This window comes from Cottoperca gobio, chromosome 20 (assembly GCF_900634415.1).
Source record: "Cottoperca gobio chromosome 20, fCotGob3.1, whole genome shotgun sequence".
NCBI lineage: Eukaryota > Metazoa > Chordata > Actinopteri > Perciformes > Bovichtidae > Cottoperca > Cottoperca gobio.
Window position 1 is genome coordinate 5116345 of NC_041374.1, and position 22187 is coordinate 5138531.

Genomic DNA, 22187 nt, shown 5'->3' on the forward strand with positions numbered 1-22187 from the left:
TTCTTGTCCTTGATACCAGGACATTATTGATTCACATGTTCTACAGTAGCAAATGGGGTTTTCCCAGTTCTTCATCATAACTTTTTTTCTGAGGACTTCTGAGGACGTCTATTATTTTCTCCTTTCCTGGGCAAGCTCCATCTGCTGAAGATTGTGTGAAACAACCAAAAGCTTAATGGCAAGTACTAAATGGATCTTTTAGTTTAATTGTCTTCCTGTTTATGTTGTTAGAGATCCTTATGAGCATCATAACGGTACGACGCCCATGCCCTCAACCCCAGGCCTCCATCAGAAATATGAATCATCATTTACGCAGGCGCAACAATTTTTATCTGTTGAAAATGGCAACAAGCTGCCAAAAACTACAGAGTTAAACCGGAAGTTGATTAATGGTGACTTCAAAATAAACGCGTTAAATTATATTTAAAGAAGCCAATAACCGTATGATGTTAAAATATGATGTTTTGTTATTCTTTATTTAGTATGAGCTCATAATTAGTTATATTATTATGTTTTTGTTTTGTTTTAAATGCACGTATTCAATTATGCTCGTCACGAAGAGTTTTAATTTGAATTTTAGACCGGAAGTGAAAGTGTTTTTATTTTTGTCACTTTGATACCAGTTGAGCTAGTCATTCAGAGAGAGTTTGAGGTGAGTACCAGGCACCGGTGAATAAATAAGCCAGAATAATTGCCTTAGAAGGAGTTCACTTTGTGAAAACGCGTGTTTTGCTTTGAAATATCGGTATTTGAAGGCCATGAACAGGTCTTGAATGTTGACTTATTTTTTCTGCGAAGACACACGGCGTTGACAGCCACTAACTGCCACACATGCATGAAAGTGTCCGCTGCTGCTGCTGCTGGTTGATGACTTCGCTTTGTTCCTCGACTTGTTAACCTGGTAATATAAAGGGGGGGGAAAGTGCTGGAAATGTGCTCGGACTTACTTACTTTTGTCGTGGTTTAAGTCTCTTCCCTGACTTGTTGGTTGTAAGCCATAATGTTAGAGGAGTTCCTCATCCTAGCAAGCTAGCGGTCACTCCTCCTGACAGTAACTGGAGGGTAGAAATGTGATGCATGTCCAAGAGTTGGCTGGGGTGAGTTCACATTTTGTCCACATTTTGTCCACATCAAGTCTTTGTTAGTGGACACAGCGTTATCATTAATGTATCACTCATTCATTATTGCTCACTGGTCACAGCAGCATGCCATGTCTTCTGTTTCTACATAGGGTGACAGCTGTCATTGCCAAGTTAGTTTACATATGAAACTTGGTATTGATTCCTGTACATAGTCTCTAAAGTGTATGGATAGGGACAAAAAACTATTTTCATTAACTGCTAATCTGTTTTCTCAGTGATGTCATAAAATGGTGTTGCACATTCTCAACAGATGAAATCTATCTCAATGTAAACCATTGATTCTCAAACCCCATTTTTCATCCCATTGACCTCCATTTGAGGCTTTTGTTCTGTGCTTCTATTGTACGATAGATTTGGGGATGAAAGTGGAGCACACTAATGAGGGAGCATAATATAGCATTATGCTACAAAAATGTCCACATGACAAATGACAAAAGCCCTTAGAAGTTGCTATTAAAGTTCTTTCTTAGTTTGACCAACCATAAACAAGTTGAAATATTCAACGTGTAATGATATCAAACGGAAATCCAGGCAACTAATCTCATTTGTAAAACTGTAACCGGCAAATAATCAGCTGATATTTTGACTTGTCAAACACAGGTGAAACTAATAACATTAATTGCTGCAGTAGAAATGATTACTGGAACTGAGCCATAGTTTGTGTTATTAGTAGCTCCACCTGTGCTTTTCCTGCTGTGACAAGTAAAAATGTAATTTTCCATTTGTTCCATTTGCTACTATAGTTAATTATATAATGTATGAGATCACAATACATTTGTGTGCCACGGACCCATTTGAAACCCCGTTCAGGCTCCCTCCAGGTCACTGCATTCTCCCACAAGTGTTTCTGTCACATGGCTAATAGATGTCAGGACATGCCCTCTGGCAGGATGGAGGAAGGATGTCTCCCTTCTGCTGACTCACCAATATCATCGCCACGTGCACTGCAGGTTATTTGAGGATATATTTCACTTTGATGTAAAGCCGAGACACAGGATAAAGCGATTATCTCTTCCTAGAGATTATTAAACCAAAGTAAATCAAACCGCTGTGATGTTTTTTTGTCTTGCAAAACCTGAGCGCTTCAAGGACTCGTGCAAAAGCGGAATCTGAAATGTTTGCCTTGGTGAGTCTGACCTTGTTCGATCTGCCCTCTCAAATTCCAGAGAGTTTCGGCTTCCTTTTTGCCGTGTAATCCTGCGCGGTGCTTGAACACATCAGATAGATCCATCTTATCTGCATGATCACAGTCTCAGCCTTTTGTTTGTTTTCCTTCGCCTCAGTGGAATATGTCAAACATACTTTTCGTAAACTGATTTGTGTCAACAATGGCTGAAGGAAAAAAATGTCAAGGCACAAACAGCTGAGCAGAGTGTCTCCACGTTGTTGTTGTGAATTGCTTGGTCACGCAGAAGACAAGGAAGGGAAAGAGAAGCTATTCTTTTTTTTTTTTTTTTTTTAATGGCCTCTCGGCTCTTCATGTTTATTTTACCTTCCCCTTTGCACATAAACAGACTCAGCGTTTTGTTAAACACATCAAGCCTAAAAATCTGACTTAACCTAAACTAAACACTGTTATTTTAGGTCTGTTTACTATTACAAATCGTGAAGTCGCATCATTGTCTATCATTCAGTTTGCTTGCTTGGCTGTCGGTCTGCTCTAAGTTGCATTAAATTACTATTAAGAGCTTTGGCAGTACACCTTGGCACGTGCATAGTTTGGGCTACCGTCCTCTCACGTTAAACCCCATTAAGCTGTCTGACGTTTGTAGTCTTTTTGGAGCAATAATTATTCACTCGACTGCATACGACATAGTCAGGCATCCTTTCCACTCTGCCCACCTCCTCCTTCGCTGTTGTCATCCTTTCCAATGTGGGTATGAGTTTAAATTATTATGCCTTTTCTCTCGCTCTAACCAGCAGTTAGTTTTTATGGTTGTGTTTGCCACCGAAACTTAATCGCTTTACATTGTTTCCCAGCAAGTTGATTTGTATTTGACCGCAGTATGAGATGTTAGATCTTTTGTTTTGGGTCTGGGATCCCGGGAGATGTTATATTCCCATCTGAGTCTTGAGTCTCGTGAGAGTAAATACAGTTATTACAAGTGCACTGGGTCAAAGCTCCACAATTACCGTATTTCTGTGAGAATGTGGCTTTATCTTTTGTGCAGCTCGTGCAACCTGAGCAGCCCTGGATGCCAGTGTGACAAGAAAGTACCACACCCTACCACTTCAGGAGCTGAATAGGACCTGTAGCTCACTGTAAAAAAAGGTCTTACTGTCTAAAAATGAATCATTAAATCTTGTGTTTTGTCCATTTTGCAGCACTGTTGTGTAAAACATGCAGTAGGCCTTGATCAACATTTAGTATTCCCCTTTTATTTGAATGTATCCGCCTCAGTTGCTCTTGGATGTATAATCCTTTGGGTAATACACCATGGACTTTGCAGATATTATTATGTATTGGTGTTTACAGTAATAGAAGCATTACAACAAGTCTCTGTAGACTCGGTGCCACTCCAGTGGTTTTATTGCAATCTAACTGAGAAGGGATTGTTTTTGTTATGCATGATATGTTACATGAGCTCATGGTTGACTTGCACATATAGCTCTTTTAACTATTCTGTCCCCCTGAGCATGAACATTTCATATTCTAACTCCCTAATATAGCTGGTTTAGTTTAAGGACATTTCTAGTCTGCAGGCAGTAAAAATGTTTCCACTTGACATTTGTTTCCATTTCAGAATGTGTTATGGCTTTCTACAATACACTATAACCCTGTTCAAGGTATAAAAATACTTGCGTGATGATTGCTTTTTCTTTTCTAGAGTAGAGGACAATAGGCAGGCATTATGTAAACTGCCCAGATTGAGTTGCCTCTTCAATCCCTCTTCACCCCAAAGACAGGTGCTGTCTCAGCTGTAACACAGTCGCTGCTTTGCTGAAGCTTCTGACGGGACAAAAAGAGCGAGATAAAGATGGGCATACATTAACTGATGGCAGCTGTTAGCTCCGTGAGACTAGAAGTGTTCCAGTGACTGTGTGCACATAACTTAGCACATCCGTGCTGAAGTGCTGGACCCTGCCAAACCCTGAGTGAAGTTAGTGTGGCTGTGCTGTTTAAGAGCAGAGCAGAGCGGTAGAGACGTCTGCATGTCGAAAGAGAAGGTGGGTGGGTAACTTCTAAACTGTTGAGATATTTCAGGCTATATATAATATATAATATAATATACACCAGGGCCTAATCCCCATAGACACACAAACAGGGCAGCTATCAGTGATGCATCGAAGTCAGTCTTTGCATTACCAGGCTGCAGGAGACCTGAGTGGGCGAGAGCACTGAGCAGTGTTCTGGTGAGTTTGAAATAATGCTGCAAAGATTTAGTTTGTAATGGTCACCTGTTGACACGATACCCCGTTCTCTGTAAAGTAAACAGTTTGTCCACTTGAGCGTGTTTTCTTCATGCCTCCGAATACGACCCAGCAGACTGGTTTAAGACTTGAAGGGAGAGAAGAATTACAGGAAGCTGGAGGGAGAATTTCCGAGTTGTGTTAACACTTTATATAAAAGCTAGAGAAACTAGGTGGGATTTTGTTGATCAAATTCTTGTTAAACGTTAATTTTATCTTTTTATTTTCTTTCAGCGGAGAAAACATGTTTTGAAATGTGCACGAGATGGTTTCGATGTAACACAGAAGTCTTTATTTTATCTTTATGCCACAAAAATGGTGACAATAAATCCACCTTGAACTTTGAAACAATGGGTCACAGCAAGAATAACGCGTTTCTGTTCTGGGTGTGTGAAATAAGCATATCGTCTGTTGGTCACGGTTAAGAAAAAGTTGTCAATCAACCTTGCACGCATGAAGTCACAGCTCTTAAAATGGTTGACCACAGGTGGATAATGCTATTATTAGCACACTGTTGGGATTGAGGAAAGCCCCAGCCTTTGAAGTGGACTTCAATTTTAGCTGCTTGTGGCTTTGACTGTGTTTCTTTTCCACGCAAGACATGCATGTGACTCCACAGTGATCCCTCATCCCGGGGACAAACAGTTATATCTCACACACGCGCGCGCACACACACACACACACACACACACACACAGGTTCCTCCTGAGGTTGGGCATTTCTTTAGCCCTAAGGCTCATATAAGCTGATGTGGAATGCAGCGCTTGATTATTTGGCGAACGGGTAAGCAACTTGTTTAGATCACAGGGCTGTTCTTTGTTCGCTGCAAAACACGATTAATCTGGCGGCTTTTATGACTTTAGGTGGGATTAATTGTGTTGATTCCTCCATGACATGACATGTTTCTTTTTCCATTGCCAAACACACTAAGAACCTGTGGCTTGCCAGGTTGTATTTGAAGACGGTACAAGCAGAAAGTCCAGGTGAACTCCTGATGGGGCCAAGATACTCGCAATTCTGTGTGGACATTTCAGCATCCACAATTATATCAAAAGTCATTACCAGTTAATAATTAAAGACATATTAGGCAACGTTGCTTTCCCACTCATTTTATGCACGCATATGAACAAATGAATAAACATCCTGTGCACATGTATAAACATGCAGTTCAAAAGCATGTGCACTAGTTTTAATTTGAACTTGAGATAATGGCAATAATAAATTTGCAATGCTTATTTCAGAATAGCGATTACTTATTCACCGTATTGCAAATGGACAGAGCTTCCTGTCAAAGTTGCAATGCCCTTGGTGAGAAGTCAAGTTGCCCAATATTTCTAAAGAATGCCAGGACATAATGACTCACTCCCTGTCATGCATTCTGTATTATTATTGGAATGAGAGATGTCGCTTGTATGCAGTAGTGAACTAGGCTTTTGTGGCACTCCCTTTCATGTCACACTTGAATTTTTTAATGTCGAAAGCCTTTTCCGTACCAGCTGGTCACCTAATGTCTCTGTGATTTGACCATTTTTATCAGTTAAAGAATTTTATCGATGGGAGCTTTTAATACAGTGTGCAAATCCTTTGTCTGAATCGCACATATTGTCTCTGTGTCGCAACATGAATGTATGTCCCTCTTGTAGATTGAGAAAGAGATTGTAATAGACCCTTTCAATAGAGTAGATGCAGTATTTCCACAAGGGACACACTGTGCCTTTGCCATTTCCCAGTTTGTACATCCTCGATTCCCTTCCTTGCGTCTTAGTCCCGCCCACGGGAGATGCGATCGGAGGAGGCGAGGAAGAAGCATGAGGAAAGAGGAGTCGAGGCAACAGGGCAATGAGACATCCTTTTCTCTGAGCTGTCAGATCAACATCAATTAAATATGACGTGCACAGCTGCATCAGCGGTCCATTGTTTTGATATTCAGCCACTTTTATGATCTCTGACTGAGTATTACAGTGTGGAATAATGTGACAACAATGTAGGCTACAAATGTCTTATATACAGTCTGCGGTGGCTGTTAACCCCGGGTCGCTCAGGAGATAGTCAACAGATGGTAACAGCAGAAAAAACATGTTCCTGTTATGCTTATTATCTTTTAGATGTGCCTTTAATCCTTGCTTTTTTGGTGAATTACTGGATAATTTGAAACTTCTTCAGGACTGTAAAAAATTAGTGAGGAAAATCACTCATTAGTTGAATTGGTCACAACTGGTAGATATTTGCAACCAGTGACATGTTTTAAGAGGTCACAAGCTAAACAAGGGGAGAACTACTGATCTAAAACATGCAAAGTGTGTGTGTGTGTGTGTGTGTGTGTCAGACAGATTGATTTGTGTGTCTAAACAGCAGCCTCTGACTCAGTGTTGAATGGGTCCAGGAGTCACATGGCTACTTGTCAGCAGGCTAGAGGAGGAAACATAATCCTGAGGAGGAAGGCTGCTGCTATCAGTTCGTGCATATTGGTCTGAGAGAGCTCTGAGCTCGGCGAGAGGCTGGACCGCACATGAACAGCTCCTCATCTCTAACTCTCTTTTCTTTTGTCTCCCTATCTCTCGTTTCTCCCGCTGTTTGTTTTTGCCCTGCACTCTGACCAGCCCCGGGTCTCTCTTCACAGCAGAGTTCAGAATTGCACTACAATGTCTGCGGTGGCTTTTCTGCTGTGAGCACACAAAGGTATGGTACATTCATGAATATTATTTTATATTTCTTCAAGTTACCTTATTTGTCAGAATGTCACTTTATACTGCCTGTTGTTGATCAATGTAATTTATTGTCTGCTTCATTAATTGTTTATATGTGTTACTCCTCAATTAGTTTACCAGAGCCGTAGTTTGTTAGCAGGATTCTTCCTGTGAGTGACTCAGGCTTGAACAACCATAGCACGGACAACTGTAAACAGATCCTGCTTAGTTCCACAGCACAAAAAAAACCCAAACAAGTCACTTTGAGCACACTTGAGTTTTAGTAGCACACATGCTTTTATGCTCTTATAAATCCTAAATTAAAGCCTTTAAAGGACATGTTTTTGTGAAGTGATGGCCAATCAGAATTGGCCATTCATAGCAACAGTGTTTTCTTCCTTTTTCTTTTCTTAAACCACTTTGCATGCGTCTTAAACGGGCGACATTGCTGTTGAATATGTAAATTCAAAGAAGCGTTCAGAAAGTTGCAGCTTGTTATTGCGTTAGATAAAACTTTAAGGCCATGAGTTATCTTCATATCGCAACACAATCAGTGTTTAAGGACAAAATCATTCTTTAAAAATGTATTGTCTGCTAAAAGGAAACAAATGAATCACTCACTGTCTTGTTTCTTGTGAGCCCAGTTCTCTAATGAAACCTTAAACCACTCCTTTCCTCTCTGTCATTGTCCTGCGTAAGTACAGGCCTGTGTGTTGGTGGAGGTTTGGACACTGTTATCAAGCTGCTATTCCTGGACAGGCATTTTTATTGTGTATTTTATTGAACCGTTCTTTAATTATGCCCTTTCTGATAGAATTTGTAGATGAGCATGCAAGTCTGTGGTCGACACTCACGTGCTAAGCTTCCTGATTGAAGCCGGGCCCGTCCGGGTGTCCTGGCGGATCACTTGGTTGAGACGTATGTCGGCTTGTGACTTGAGTCTGACTCGTAACCTCTGCTCCATTATGAGGAGGCGAAGAATTTTTAACCTCAAAGGTCACATGAGATTACAGTGAAAGATGTTGAAGAACAAAATTGTCAGATCTTGAGTTGTTCTGTGCGCTGACTCCTCTACGCTCTCACGCTCCTTTACCTTTCGTGGAGAAAAGCCCTACAGAAGTAAAAACAATACCTTTTAAGCACTTACATTTTGAAACAAAGACACCGGTTAACATCTGACTTCCCTAAAAGGTGTCTGTAATGTGCCGTAAAGTCTGTAAAGTAAAAGGAGGAAAATGTATTTTCAGGGAAATTCCACAGTTTGAAGGGGAGCAGTGCATCTGTATTGAAACTGGAAATGTATGTATGTAGGTATATTTGCACTCTGTGGGAGAGATGAGTCACCACCAAGATCTTAGTAATGACAAATAAAACTTCCCTTTTAAAGGTATGACGCAACTGTCACCATTTTGGTGATATTCAGATACATTTCAAACTTGATTAGTTTAGCAAAAGGAAACGTTAGTTCCTTTCGTTGCAGTCCTATTTTAGAAACTCTAAATGGCAGGTCACTCACTATCAGCTGTCATGTCCTTCAAATAGCAGTTGTGATGCATTTTGACCAATAAAAGGAGACGTTTTTCCTAGTCTCTTCAGCGCATCCTTTAAAAAGGTGCAACATCTAATGCTCATGTGGCTGAAACATCTATAGTTTAGCTGTAAGTTGGTTCTTACTTTCTGTAGAGGAGTTTCCGTGGTCAAAGGTAGCGTCTTCACACATGTGGCGTGATTATGGACGACCGATGGCGATAACACTGACAGCCTGTTATGCTGAGACACGTCCTTTTAACCTGTTATGTCACAGAGTAGACATTGACACATTTTGTATTAACCCAGATTATGGTCTGGTCCAAACATACACATGGTTTTTCAGTTAACCATTTTCTAAAGTCTGACATGAGTTTCACTAGAATGAATCCCAAAGTGCACCGTTTCTATTTATTTTATACGTTTACAGCTCCTCCTTACCTTCTTCCTGTTTTCATACTTACTTCCTCCCAGAAGGATAGTTTTCCCAAAGCGCTGCGTGTACACATTAGAGGCTGTGACTAAATATTTCATGGAAAAAGTGGAAAAAAAATGTGTGTTCTTCTTGTTTTAGAAAGGTTTGCGAGCTGCTGAGTCACGCTGGGAAGGCATGATGAACATCTTCCAGGGGAAACACTGATTACCTTGTCCTCACTTCCTCTTGCACTGTCAGCACTCATCCATGTCCTTTTTGCCCTTTCTGTTATTACATAAGAGTGCCCTTTTCTTCAGTCCTCTGACTGCACCTGATTGCAGACAAGAGCAATAAGATCATCGAGGGCTGCTTGCTTACCAAGACAATTGTAGTTGGCATTATTGTTTTCTTCTTCTGACCATTATTGATATCTATATTATTCCAGCCATGCCCTGAGGTAGATAAGCTGGTTCCCATGCTTTTTGCTCAGGATCCCAGGGTTCTGTAACGTTATCCCTGTGTAGTCACCCCTGCCTCTTCCAAAGTGGTGGCGTCTAGGTTTACTGAGAAAGTAATCTTCAAACACACCCGAGCTCACACCAATAGACTCCTTTTATCGCCACTACTGCACGGATTACAATGTCTCAAACAAGTTAAAGTTGTTGTTCTGAATCGAACAGCTGCTGGTAGGTCATTAACATTTCGTGCTGTGATTACCAGATTTTGGCAGAGCAAATGAAGAGCGTTGCCAAAACATTGTGTAGTCTGCGCAGTGTCTCAGTTTCAGTGTCTCTTTGGCAGGTAATGTCTTTGTTCAGTCCGCATTTAAATACGCTGCCCAGCTCCTAAGAACGTCTGCACTGAATATAATATCTCGTCATTGATTGCGCTATAATTAAATGTATATCTCTCTGAAATCCCATCGCCATCTACAAGGTCATTGACATGATTGTAGTCAGGCAGCAGGGAGGCTTATCGTTATCTTTGATAGCTGCTGTTGGACAACCAGAAAAGGATATCTAACTGTGACACTGAAAAGTGAACCATAAGAGGGCCCTCCTCTGCTTTTAGACTGCGGGAAAACCGCTGTTCTGCTAACAGAAAATGGCCAAAAACAAAAACTAAAAGGTTGCTCGCCAGCAGTCTGACACCCAAAGAGATCGTAGAAAACCATATATTCTTATTTGACGAGCCACAACCTTTTGGGACTAAAACAATTGATCAATTAGGAAAATAGTTCTCCCACACAGCATATTACTTCTATTCTTTATTGTAGTTCTCTCCGTTAACATATTGCCCCGTCTCTCTGTAAAGCTCCTCTGCTTCTTTCTGTGAGCTCCTCTGGCCGACTGAATTCTGATCACCTTTTGGGTTCCTGTGGTCGTAGGTCGTGCAGCGGAGAGTGACGGCGGAGGAGGTCAGCTGAGGCACGTGCCACCGCTTATCAAAGGAACCTCTGCACAGTAGCACGGCGTTATCAGGCTCTTATCTGACTCTAATGGTTAATAACCTTGAATGGCGGCGAGGAAGTGCTCCAGGGCTTGAAATCTACAATCCTAGATATGAAAACAGACGAGCTGTCATTGTTTGTAAAAGCATGTTGGAATGTATTTCTTCTAACATTGTCATCATGTCATTTTTCAGTGTTTCCACTTGAAACAATATTCCGATTACGTCAGTTTCTAAAGTGGGTCCGGGCACTGCAAGGTACTTTAGGGGCTTCCAGGAAATCCTGATATTGTTGATCCCTCCTTACTGTAGTTCTCCAGGGAAACGTGTTGCTTTTACTTTTGTATTTCGTTGGCTTTGCACTTGCAAAAAAAGTCAGCACTTTATGAGGTTAAAGTGCATGTTAGCATTGTCACTGTGAGTGTGTTGGCGTGCTCAACCGCAGTGCTGCGTCTAAGTGAAGCCTCGCAGAGCTGCAAGCATGGAGGAAAACTTATCTTGTTTCAAAGTTAGGAGAGAAAGTAACATAACATAATCTAACAATCTTCATATTAAATGTTTGCTTGCAATCTTCCCTTATTTCTTTGTTTCGGGAACGTTTTGCCTGCAGCCTGGTGTTCGCCAGTGAAACACATCCTCACTTTTGCCCTAACACAACAAGGTCATATTCCTGCTGCAGTGTCCTGAAACTGGAGGACAATGTGTTAGAAAGGTTTCAAGTCCTGCACTGCTCATCCAATATGACTGTAAAATCAGCACTTCACATTCATTGTTTCATTTCTAATCTAACGTGCTGGAGTAAAGAGCCAAAACAATTAAAAACACATTTTACACACTTTACTTTCTGACCACAGCTTCAGTATTTCAGTGCCTGTTGTTGTAAATCTTCAGCTTCATGTGGACTAACCCCCGGATCTGTGTCTGTCTCCAGGTTATGCTGCCCAAAAGCTGTCTGAGTCCTAGTGAGAAAGAGAAGGGCTAAAGCCACATCGATCCCAACCAGCTTTCCCGAGCCTCTCCACAAGCGACTCCACTGTGGAGCCATGAGCAACCCCAGCGCTCCCAACCAGATTACAGACACGTCGGTTAATCACAGTGTAAGTACACAACCGCCTCAGTCCACCAGCATTTGCCAGCATCCCATTCATGTAAAGTTTTGATTATATTACTGGAGTGAATACACAGCATTTCATATTTGTTTATGACAATTTAGTTAACCAGAAGATTGCAGCCTCAAGCATAGTACACAGATTATAACCTATTAACACTTCTATTGTGCACCTAACCAGCTGATACCATGCGGGATGTTGCTTGATTGAATAAAACATTTATTTTCTAAGTAGTTTCTGCTTAAAGTACCTTTCCCAATTAGATAACTTGCAAACTAGCTTTACACTAACTCTCCACATAGTATGTATTTTCCCACTTAATGGATACATTTGGCATTATAATAGGTTATGTCTGTTTATGATATGGTGAAAGGCTAGGTTGCATATGACATGGTTAATACCTGTGCAAATCACCCCTATATTTCCATGTTATTCCTGTTATGTCCCGTTATTCCCGAAAGTTTTCCCTTTGAATATTCCCGGAACTTTGCATCCCTACACAATTGGCAGAGTTGGTAACCCGGGTAATACACCTTGTTAAATGCTCCTCAGGAGGAGATGACTATTAGCAGTTTATGTCTTTTAATGCATGAGACTGTAGCTATTCAATGTGTAACTTTCCTCTACTTCCCTTCATATTCTCCGTGTGCTGAATGTCTGCTGCATCAGCTCCCTCAGTCCTCTCTGGCATCGGACTGTATATTTTGGACAGTGCCGTTCCCTCCAGAACTATGTGTCTACAAATCAAGTCCCATCCTAGAGCCAACATGCAGTTCTTCTGACTGCAAAAATAAAAACATTCAGAACAGTTAAAACCCACTTCAGATCTGCAGTGAATTTCCCTTTTCATTACAATACTGGAGAATGTTTCACAACTGAAACAGTTTCCTTCCTCTTTCTTTAAGTCGCCGGGTTGCCCGTGTTGGAAACACTGAAATAATATTGTCATATAATGAAAAACATAATTGCCTGGCTGCTGGTGGGATTGATGTGATAAACACGCTGCCCAGAGGGCAGCTGGTCAGCAGCCAAAGAAAGCTGCATTCCCCAACCTAAGAGGCTTTTAACAAGTTCATTTTAGAACGATTAAGATGCTGCAGCAGAAAATATCACAAGCTTAAAGGCAAAATCCTCCCACGAATAGCCTCATATTGTCAGATATCAGTTTGCGATGGTTAGTTAATTCCAGGAGTTACTATGTTCGATTGCATTCCAGGATTTATAAGGATTGCATTGATTTACCAACGGATTCTCATGTTCTTTCACTTAAATGAAGGATTTCTATGTTTCTTAGAACGTCTTTCAGGAGAGAGTTCACTGTGTCGTGGGTTGAACGTGTAGGTGAGTGAAAACAGTGATGTTTCAGAGCGCTGAGAGCATAGAGGCCACTTCTGATGAGGTTTATATGTTATTGTACTGTTGAGAGAGCTCATTCAAGCTCATCAAACTACCTTCAAACTGTCCAGATCTGATGTGTTCTTCATTGCAACACAAATGTAGCAAATGCTTGCTTTTAATAGCTTTGCACTTTTCGTCAGTGTGCTGTCAGCTGCTTCCTTTTCCAGTGTTGCACAACTGTGTGGTCATGCTGACAACCACTGCATCTACCTGCATGCAATCTGCACATAAACAACATAAGTGCTGTACAAGTTTGAAATCCAACGCCACCAGTTCATAGAACGCAGAGTATAAAGGAAGTGGAATAACTACTGATCCATGAAGGGGTGCAGAGAGACAGAGAGCCCTCTCATACTGTGTTTTACCATTTGGGTGATTTATTTCTTACATTTTCTCAGATTCATTTTATTAAAACGGTCAGAAACAAAAGACGTCGTATATCTAAAGCAACACATTTAACTGATTCGGTACAATCACTTCATAATTCCACATAAAACACAAACTGCAATATGTAACATAAGACATATCCCATGATTTAAAAGGAGCAGGGAGGAGAACAATCTTTTTTAAGACCAAGGTACACGCAGCAAAACATAAACAAATATTTAACATAAACACTCATTAAGTTCGGATGATCCCGTTGTTTGGTCTCCATTCATTTACCTAAATTAAAATAGTTTGACTCCACATAATGAAACACACTTCTGCTCTTTTGTAGAATGTAATTCTACAAAAGAGGATCTCCTGGATCTCTTACAGACGGTTTCGATCGTCCTTAAAGATATTGTTTATTGCCCTTTACAGCCAGTAGGACGGTTAACTGCCATAAAACAAATTGAGACTGCAGACTACAATATGACGTGGCTATAATAAGATTCTCCCGCGTGTAGCTTGATAACCAAGAAGCTCACGAAAGATAAAAATGTTTGCTGTAAGTCAGTGGCTCCAACTCTGCCAAGTTAATTATTATCTCCTTTACAGTGTGTGTGTGTGTGGTCAGGGATAGTTCTTATAATCCTGTTTGAGATTTTTAAGGGTTAACATTGTGAAAGTAAGTGAGTAATGTCTCGGTCCCACCCTGGAGATCTGCCCCGGTCACGTGACGGCGAGGGCTAACTTAAATGGGAAACGGGTTGTCCTTCCATGAATGGGGCGGACGACTCTGGCTTTTACTTTTGACATTGGAAAAGCAAATATAGCTATCTTGTTGTATTTTAGGCTGCAGCAGCACACGTGTGTAAAGTGATGGACTATCTGTATTCCTTAAAGGTGAGTTTGTTTAGTAGTAGTTTGTTAATAGACGACTCAAGGTAACGTGATATTAAGTCTTGTTCTTATCAATCCGTCACTTATTACACATTATCCGACACTGGGCAAATGGAGATTTTCTAAGCCTTTATGTGTAGACTGACTTTCTTCTTCCGACTTTGGTTCTTTAGGTCAATTCCACCTCGACACGAACACCTCAGCGGGTTAATGTTCAGTCTAGTTGCACTTTTACTTCGTCAACAGCTCATTGACTTTTATCGGGCATTAAAAATCCAAGGTAATAATTACAACCTAATGTTAACGTAATGCGTCACTAGTTCAAAGAGTCACCTCTCTAATGTCAGCCGGGGGATTATGAAAGGTTTCTGGAAAGGGGAGCACTGTGAGCATTTCATCTGGTTTAATTAACAGGAAAATGTCATATTAAGAAACCTGCTGTGCTGCTGGCTTTGCTTCTCCTCTCACACTGAAAGGTCAGAGGTCAGGGTCAGCTGCAGCACAGAGCCACTGGATCCGATAGGGATTCAGTGTCATGCTTTAAGGCGTATACGAAAATAGCTCACAATTGGTCAGAGTCCAAATATGTCCAACTTGTCATCGGATCAGAAAAGTGACCGTATACAGATACTCACGTCTAACCTATTGATAGAGCATCACTTACTTATACAAGATGTATCAGACGAATACCCAACAAATGCATAACGTATACAACAATATCGGCAACACGCTGGTGTACGTAGATATAAGGTATAAGTAGTGTTCGTTAAGAGCAGGCTGTGTTACGCTGGGGTGCGTTGTTGAACGCTGAGTCTGTGAAAATGTTTTGAGCGTGTTCAAAATTTATTTCAAAGCTTATTGGGGTTTGAATATAATATATGCACGCATTGGATGAAAACTGTCTACATTATATTGCGTTATCTTGCTAGCTAGCACTACGTTGGTATTGGTTAGGTGTGTACGTGTGTCCGTTTTCATGCCGGACAAATGTTCAAATGGAACAGAGTATGTCTCAACAGCAACATTTTAAATAAGTTAAAATGAATCAAACATGTTGCTAAATGTTGGGGTTTAAAGGGACAAAGGGAGGCGGTAAGAAATGTAGAGTTGAGGAATGGAAAGGAGAGTTGAACATCTTTGTTTGAGTTGAGATTGAGATTATTGCTGTGATGAACTTTATATACTTAACCGCACTCCAGCTGACATAGTAGTGTTGCTTTACTGCTTCTCTCATCATCGCAGTGCAAGTTCATACTGCACGTTTGTTATGAGGTGGTAAGAAACTTAACCATACAATCAGCAAATTAGATTATTGCTGTGGTGTACTTTTTATAATTTAAATAAATACATTTCATATACATTTTAAATGAATGAATGTGCCTATTTATTTTAGAAGATTGAGGCCACACTTGTCTGTCCAGGAGACGGTTAGCTTAGCTTAGCATAAAGACTGGGAACAGTGGAAAACAGCTGGCCTGGCTCTGTCCAGATTTAACAAAATCCGTCTACCAGCAACTCTAAAGGTCTCTAAATAACATGTTTTACACAGTTTTTGTAAAAGATTAAACAAATTGGATGTAATATCAGGTTGTGGGTTTACACACAGTTTTTGGACCGCAGTCCTTGAGTCTCACAGTGATGACAATAGAAGTAAAACTATAACTTTAAAGATATGGTTCAATGCTTTGGGAAATGCATTTATTCTCTTTGTTGTTGAGAGTTCCTTAAGAAGATTGATACGACTATCATGTCTCTCTTTAAAATTGAAGCTACAACCAGCAGCTGGTTAGCTTAGCATTAAACGTACACGTCGGGTTTTACCACGGATTAAAGCAACAAGATATAAGGTGTTCATTTGTAAACTTTATAGTTGGTGGTCGGCAGTTTTAGTTACCCTTTGGACAGAGACAGGCTAGCTGTTTCACCCTGTTTCCCCTTTTGGTTGGTCTTGACCCCCCAAGTGTGGAACTCCTGCTCTAGACCACGACATACACCCAAACGTCGCTGTCATCATGTTATATCCTCATGCTATTTATTGCCATTGTGAACTTTGACATTATGGTGCTACCGTATCAGTGACTCTTGATGACACAGCCCCTGTCTGGGAGGGAGCCATCAGACCTCAGATAGAAGGATCAGTACATTGCGGTTCACACACCCTCCTCCATATCATGTGTTTTTACCTCATACACTTCCTGTGACGTGCATCTCATACCTCATGCAGAATCCACCCTTGCTCATAAGATTTTATCAGTTGGACATCTTCAACTTGGTGTTCTCACTCGGTTTTATCTCTCAGGCGAATGATTTTTCAGTGTTTGGCTACTGAAAACCTTGTTTGCACTATATAAATTGATAAAGCTCATGACTGCTAAAAGCCCAATTCCCAATACAAATATAATCAAACGGTATCACCAGACAGGAAGCAAAAACAAATGAATAGGAGACGCATTTTCCAGCCTCTCGTCGTCTGGAGTATCTCTTGATTAGATTCACTGAGTACTTGACGTAAACATTTGTATTTGATTTAAATTCATGATGTAATAGGAAGGTTGTGTAAATCAGTGCCTGCATAATAGAGCATTCACAGTTGGCTGAGGACATATATGGTGCACCCGGGCCACCTTGCAGACTCATGTTAGAGGTTCAATGTGTAAGATATGCAAGAATTTAACCTTAAAACAAAGACGTCTATGTGTTGTATCGCAGAGAGATCTTCTGAATACAGCATGCTAACTGACCAGCTCCGCTCCGTCCAGTTTTGTAATACCACTTGTTCCTCTAGAGGCGATAGTGAGTCACGCAGCGGCTGCAGGGATGCAGTACTATGTTGGCGCGGAGGAGGAAAGTAAAACACGATTTGTTCTCTTGTCTCTGCCGCCGGGACCCCAACATACAAACTATCAAAACTTACACGGACCATACAGCCCCCAGTGCCACGGTAAACACACAGATATCTAAGTAGTAGAGGTGAAATACTGCCCCCTATTTCTCTGGAACAGGTGGCTCGGAATTACACATTGAACCTTTAAGATATGAAGGAATGCAATGACTCATCAGCCACGCTGCATGACATGATCACTACAACATCCTCAGCTATCTCCCCCTTTCCCCTCCAATGCTGACTGTGTGGGATTTGAGCCTACCTCACGACACAGATAATCTCCTCTGCAGCCTTCACACAAGGTCGAGTGTCCATCTCGTTATACAACACAGCCAGTGCACACACACACACACACACACACACACACAAGATTAACTCTTTCACAAGCTAATCATTTATATTAACATGCTAATAAATTTAGGGTCCATTTAAGTTAAAAGGCAAGAACATTACTTTATTTTTTCTGCAGTCTGTTGAGGCTGCCTGGTATGAGTCATTAGTGTTGAACTTTTCCACCACTTTGGTCCAAACTGAAATATTTCAACAGATTTCCAGGAAAGTCACGTGCCTTTCAGGATGAATTCCAACAACCTTTTGATGATCCTTTAACTTTCCATATAGCGCCATCATCAGGACAAAATTCTTGAGTTTATGACCAAATACATGTGAAACTAATGACATTCCCACCAGCCTCAGTTGTGTTTTGTGCTAATTAGCAAATATTAGAATGTTAACATGCAGAAAATCTGCAAGTTAGCGTTAACTCACAAATCTGGTAGCAGAGCTTGTTTACTTGCATATCTTAACTCATAACTCTGTTCTCCTGTACTACGTTTAAGAGAAAAGGCAAAAAGATTCCATTACTTTACTGCATCTTTTCTTATTTTCAGCACAATATTTAGTGCCTAATAATATTTCTCCTGCTTTGCATATGTCATAAGGTTTACAATTTCAAATACACAGCGTTAAATAGGATTTGGATTTGGATAAGTGCAATGGATAAGCTTCCTGGCCTGCTGATTCCCATAAGTGAACATGCATCCTAATTCTTTTATTGGGATCGTATTGATTGCTAATACAAGATTAGTTGCACTTTTATCAAGAATGATGAGAATGATCTTGTTGAAAGGTGCCAACATGCATGCAATGTGTCCATCCTTTGTCATTCACCTTTCTGGCACACACAATATTTGAATCTGAGCCATCAAAAGGAATCCTTGCACAATTGTAAGATGTTTATTTCCTATGCATTTACATTGCCCTTCAATGCGCACCGACTACGAGCACCTTGGTCAATATTTAGGCTTCATGTGTCAAAGTTAAAGTGTGGAGATGAAAGTCAACGTGAGGTTTTGTTCCTGGCTGTTCAAACACGGCTTGTCCTTTCAGGCAACATTTGTCCTCAAAGCGAGAACAAGAGTCTTGTTTATTCTGCCCTGGTACAATAGGCAGACTGGTGAAGGTGGCAGGTTGGCCGATAGGGCTTTGATTAGGGCATCACGAGGCTTTGATAAGCAGGGAGAGAGGGATGTCTCCTGCCTGCAGTTCTTAGTAGAGGTGTTAAGGATCAGAGTTGCAGTTTTGTCATGTTGGAGCGCAGTGACACTTGTTCCCATCAAAACGCTGATTGCAATTAAGCTCACGTTGCCATGAGCGAGGTAAGTCCCCGACACGCTTAGTTTTCTGCATTGTCTGGTTAGTTTTGTGTTCTCTCGGCTCCTCTCGGCTTGTCTTTGCACATGGGTTCGGTTGTGAAACATTCTCGCACCTCTTTGAGAATCCCTCACACATCTCTCCCACCTCTAGGGATTCACTGTGAAACCCTGATATGAATGAGAGCTCTGTAAAAATAAACTGCCCGGATAGTGTAGCAGCACACATCTGGATAGGACACGGTTCAAGGTTGTTGGATCGGTCATCTAATTAAATGTTGGAAGTATTGAGATGCTGAAGTATGCGTGGGGTGATGGCTAGCTTTAACAGAGTCGTGCTTCTCCATTATATTAACTTTTACTCAATGTGTAGTTTAAAAGAGCCACATTACCATTGAGGCCCTTAGAGGCTCTGTTGCGTACAGCGTTGGTGTTATTGGTGCTTTAAAGTGCTGAATTGTCTACGGCAGTTTGTCCTGGAGGTCACTGAGGTGAGCATAGTTGGAGACTTGTTGATCTGTCAAGTTAAAAAAGCTATTTGAGGAATTGAACCTTGGGTAAATATTGAATGTGTGCCTCACAGGCCGACCTCTTCTTTTTACTCGTACGTCTCAGCGTATCCACAGGTCAATGGAGGGTTTTCTGCTTCTGTCACCTGTGTGTTGCGTTTAAAAACAGGTAAGAGTAAAACTCTGCACGGCTATGCGAGTCATGGGAATCAGGTTTTCACACTTTCTTTGGACACGCCTTAATTCAGGAACAACTGTCGAGCTATAAGTATGATATATTCAGGAGTTCTTGAGTTTCCTGTAAAATACTTCTTGTTTTGATGCGTTTTATGTGATAAACGTGTAACAAACATTGTGGCAAAGCTGCTTTACATACTACGCTCAATTCTGTATGTGATCTGTTGATGTGATGGAAAGAGTTGATTTATTATTATATTATTTCCAGATTTATTTTGGGGTCCTGAAACAGTTTGTTGCAGTTTTTAAAAAAAAGTATTAATTTACTGTAAATGTACTTTTAAATTTAAGTAAAAGTAAAAAGTTGTGCATTCAAAACTCAGAAGTTTGATCAGCTAAAGTAGCTAAAGTAAAATAACTCATTCTGCAGAGAAAAAGGCCCCTAGAAGAGGGTATTACATTGTATTTATGAGTTTATTAAATGTTCAAAAATCTCAATCTGAAAGGTAAAAACGAGTAAAAAATTCTATATTTTCCCATAGAAAGTATAAAGTACATGTACTTTACTTAAGCACAGTGCTAGAGTAAATATACTTTCTGTCTGCTGTGTATTCACTGAACAAGTGTGAGTCTGACTCAAAAGTATGCCGGAGCTGCGGGTGGGAGAGGAGTCTTCACATACTTGCTGTTACTCCCTGCAGCACTGGAGAAAACGTAATATATGATTGACATGTTGGGTGTCCTGAGAACCATTTGTGGGAGCATCCGATGACTTTTGGCCCCTGAGTTTTGCCACAGGAAGGGTTCGCCGCAGGATATGAGGCACCTGCGCTGTAGTCCTGGCAACATTCACTCTGCCGTGGCTACAGCACGATCCTGTTGGCCAGAGTAGATTCACTTGCTGTGTCACTGCAGCCCAGCCTTATCACAACATCCCACCGGCGGAGCGGAGCGCAGCATGGCACGGCATCCTGCTGCAAGAAAAACAGATATCTAACCACCCACATGATCCCTGTCACACCACAGCGTGGAAAAAGACTAACTGATCAAAGCACATGGCTGTTGTTTCCAATTTAAGACACATTTTCAGGAAGGTATGCATGTGAGGACTCGTCACATGATGTCCTTGACTGTGAAGTATTTGCAGAACCAGAACTCCCTCTAGTGTTGGTTTAAGGGAAAGCAATATATTATATCCAAAATCCTTACTACATACTCTGCAAGTGTTAATGTTAGTGTGCAGACTAAAAGCCCTGCTGTTGATGGACACTATATGGTTTTATTATGTATCTGTCCAAATGTAATTATATTGTTATGTATTCCCTAATGTCTTATTAATTCATTGAAAAGTGTATGTCAAATATTCTGATCAATTGACTGATTCTTTATTTAATTTAACATTAATGGTTCATGTTCTTGTTTTGTTGCAGCCAGAGGCTCCTGCTGCCTCGGCACTACACGCGACTCCGCGCCCTGAAGAGGAGGATGATGGGGACCTGAACAAAGCCTTGGGAGTCCAGCGCTTCCAGCAGATCCTCAGCCCCGCTGCTGCTGTACCTGATGAACAGCACCACAACTACCATGAGGAGGACATTGAATGTAAGCACTTGGTGATCCCCTCTTCAATGCATTTCAACATTCAGCAAGCCAGGGCAATGTAAAAAATGTTCTATGGAAGTAACTCATGTTTGTGTATCTCTGCTTTATCACCCCCCCCCCCCCCCAGACCACCGTCACTCCTCTCACCACATCCACAGACCCCTGTCCAAACTGCCCTCCGAGGGACGCAGGAAGAAGAGCAACAAGAAAAGGAGAAAGGACAAAGATCACAAAAGCAGCCATGTTCCCAGCAGTGGCCCCATAGAGGAGGGAGAGGATGAAGAGGAGGAGGAGGACGAGGGGACGGAGAATTCTGCTCCATCTGAGTCGGAGAAAGTCAAAGATGTGGAGGTAAACATTCGACTTCATACTAATCTTTAAGTTAAACTATGAGTGGAACTGACTTCTGCATTAAAACATTATTTGTTTTCGTTTCAATTGAGTCTTTTGAAAAATATTATGCTGCTGTATATCGCTATAGGTCACGCTCCGATTCCCAACCGGCTCACTGTGGTAGCGTTGCCATATTTTCCACTATGAATATTTCAGTATAGTCTTAATCATTCATCGGTGGGTTTCAGGTTTGGTTGTTATTAGGCTTCACAAAACAAGACCAGATTTGCACTATGCACCCCTGCAGAACGTGTATAATTGAGTGATTAATGATTAATTAATGATGAATGATTATTAAGATGAATTGTTTCACTTAATTTAACTGTTTTTCTTTTTGGCTTCAGGTTTCACACTTTTGTTTCTTTTATTCACTTTTAATTAAAAGATATTTGACAAAAGAAAAGCCCAAAATGAACCTCAACAAAGCGTGTGAACCAACTCTGCTGACGTGATGTGCATATTATCCAGACTGAGATATGATGGTGTGTTAGTTGTTCACAGTTAAGGTGATAAATCTTTCCAGTTTTCTGGGAAAGGTCTCTCATTTTTCCCATCACATGTACAATATA

At 41.0% G+C, this 22187-nt stretch overlaps 1 protein-coding gene across 4 annotated transcripts in view; it reads left to right on the top strand.

Moving 5' to 3' along the window:
• Nucleotides 1-630: 630 nt before the first annotated feature.
• Nucleotides 631-22187, top strand: part of slc4a2b (solute carrier family 4 member 2b) — a 33181-nt gene continuing 11624 nt past the window's right edge. The window contains exons 1-5 of one of the 4 annotated variants that reach the window (XM_029457488.1): nucleotides 631-652; nucleotides 7154-7232; nucleotides 11563-11728; nucleotides 21057-21225; nucleotides 21353-21576. In XM_029457488.1, coding sequence (XP_029313348.1) covers nucleotides 11675-11728; nucleotides 21057-21225; nucleotides 21353-21576 — 447 coding nt within the window. In that variant the 5' untranslated portion in view covers nucleotides 631-652; nucleotides 7154-7232; nucleotides 11563-11674. Of the gene's footprint in view, nucleotides 653-3996; nucleotides 4311-6986; nucleotides 7233-11562; nucleotides 11729-21056; nucleotides 21226-21352; nucleotides 21577-22187 lie in introns of those variants that run through there. The other 3 variants (XM_029457489.1, XM_029457490.1, XM_029457491.1) reach the window with 3 other exon arrangements.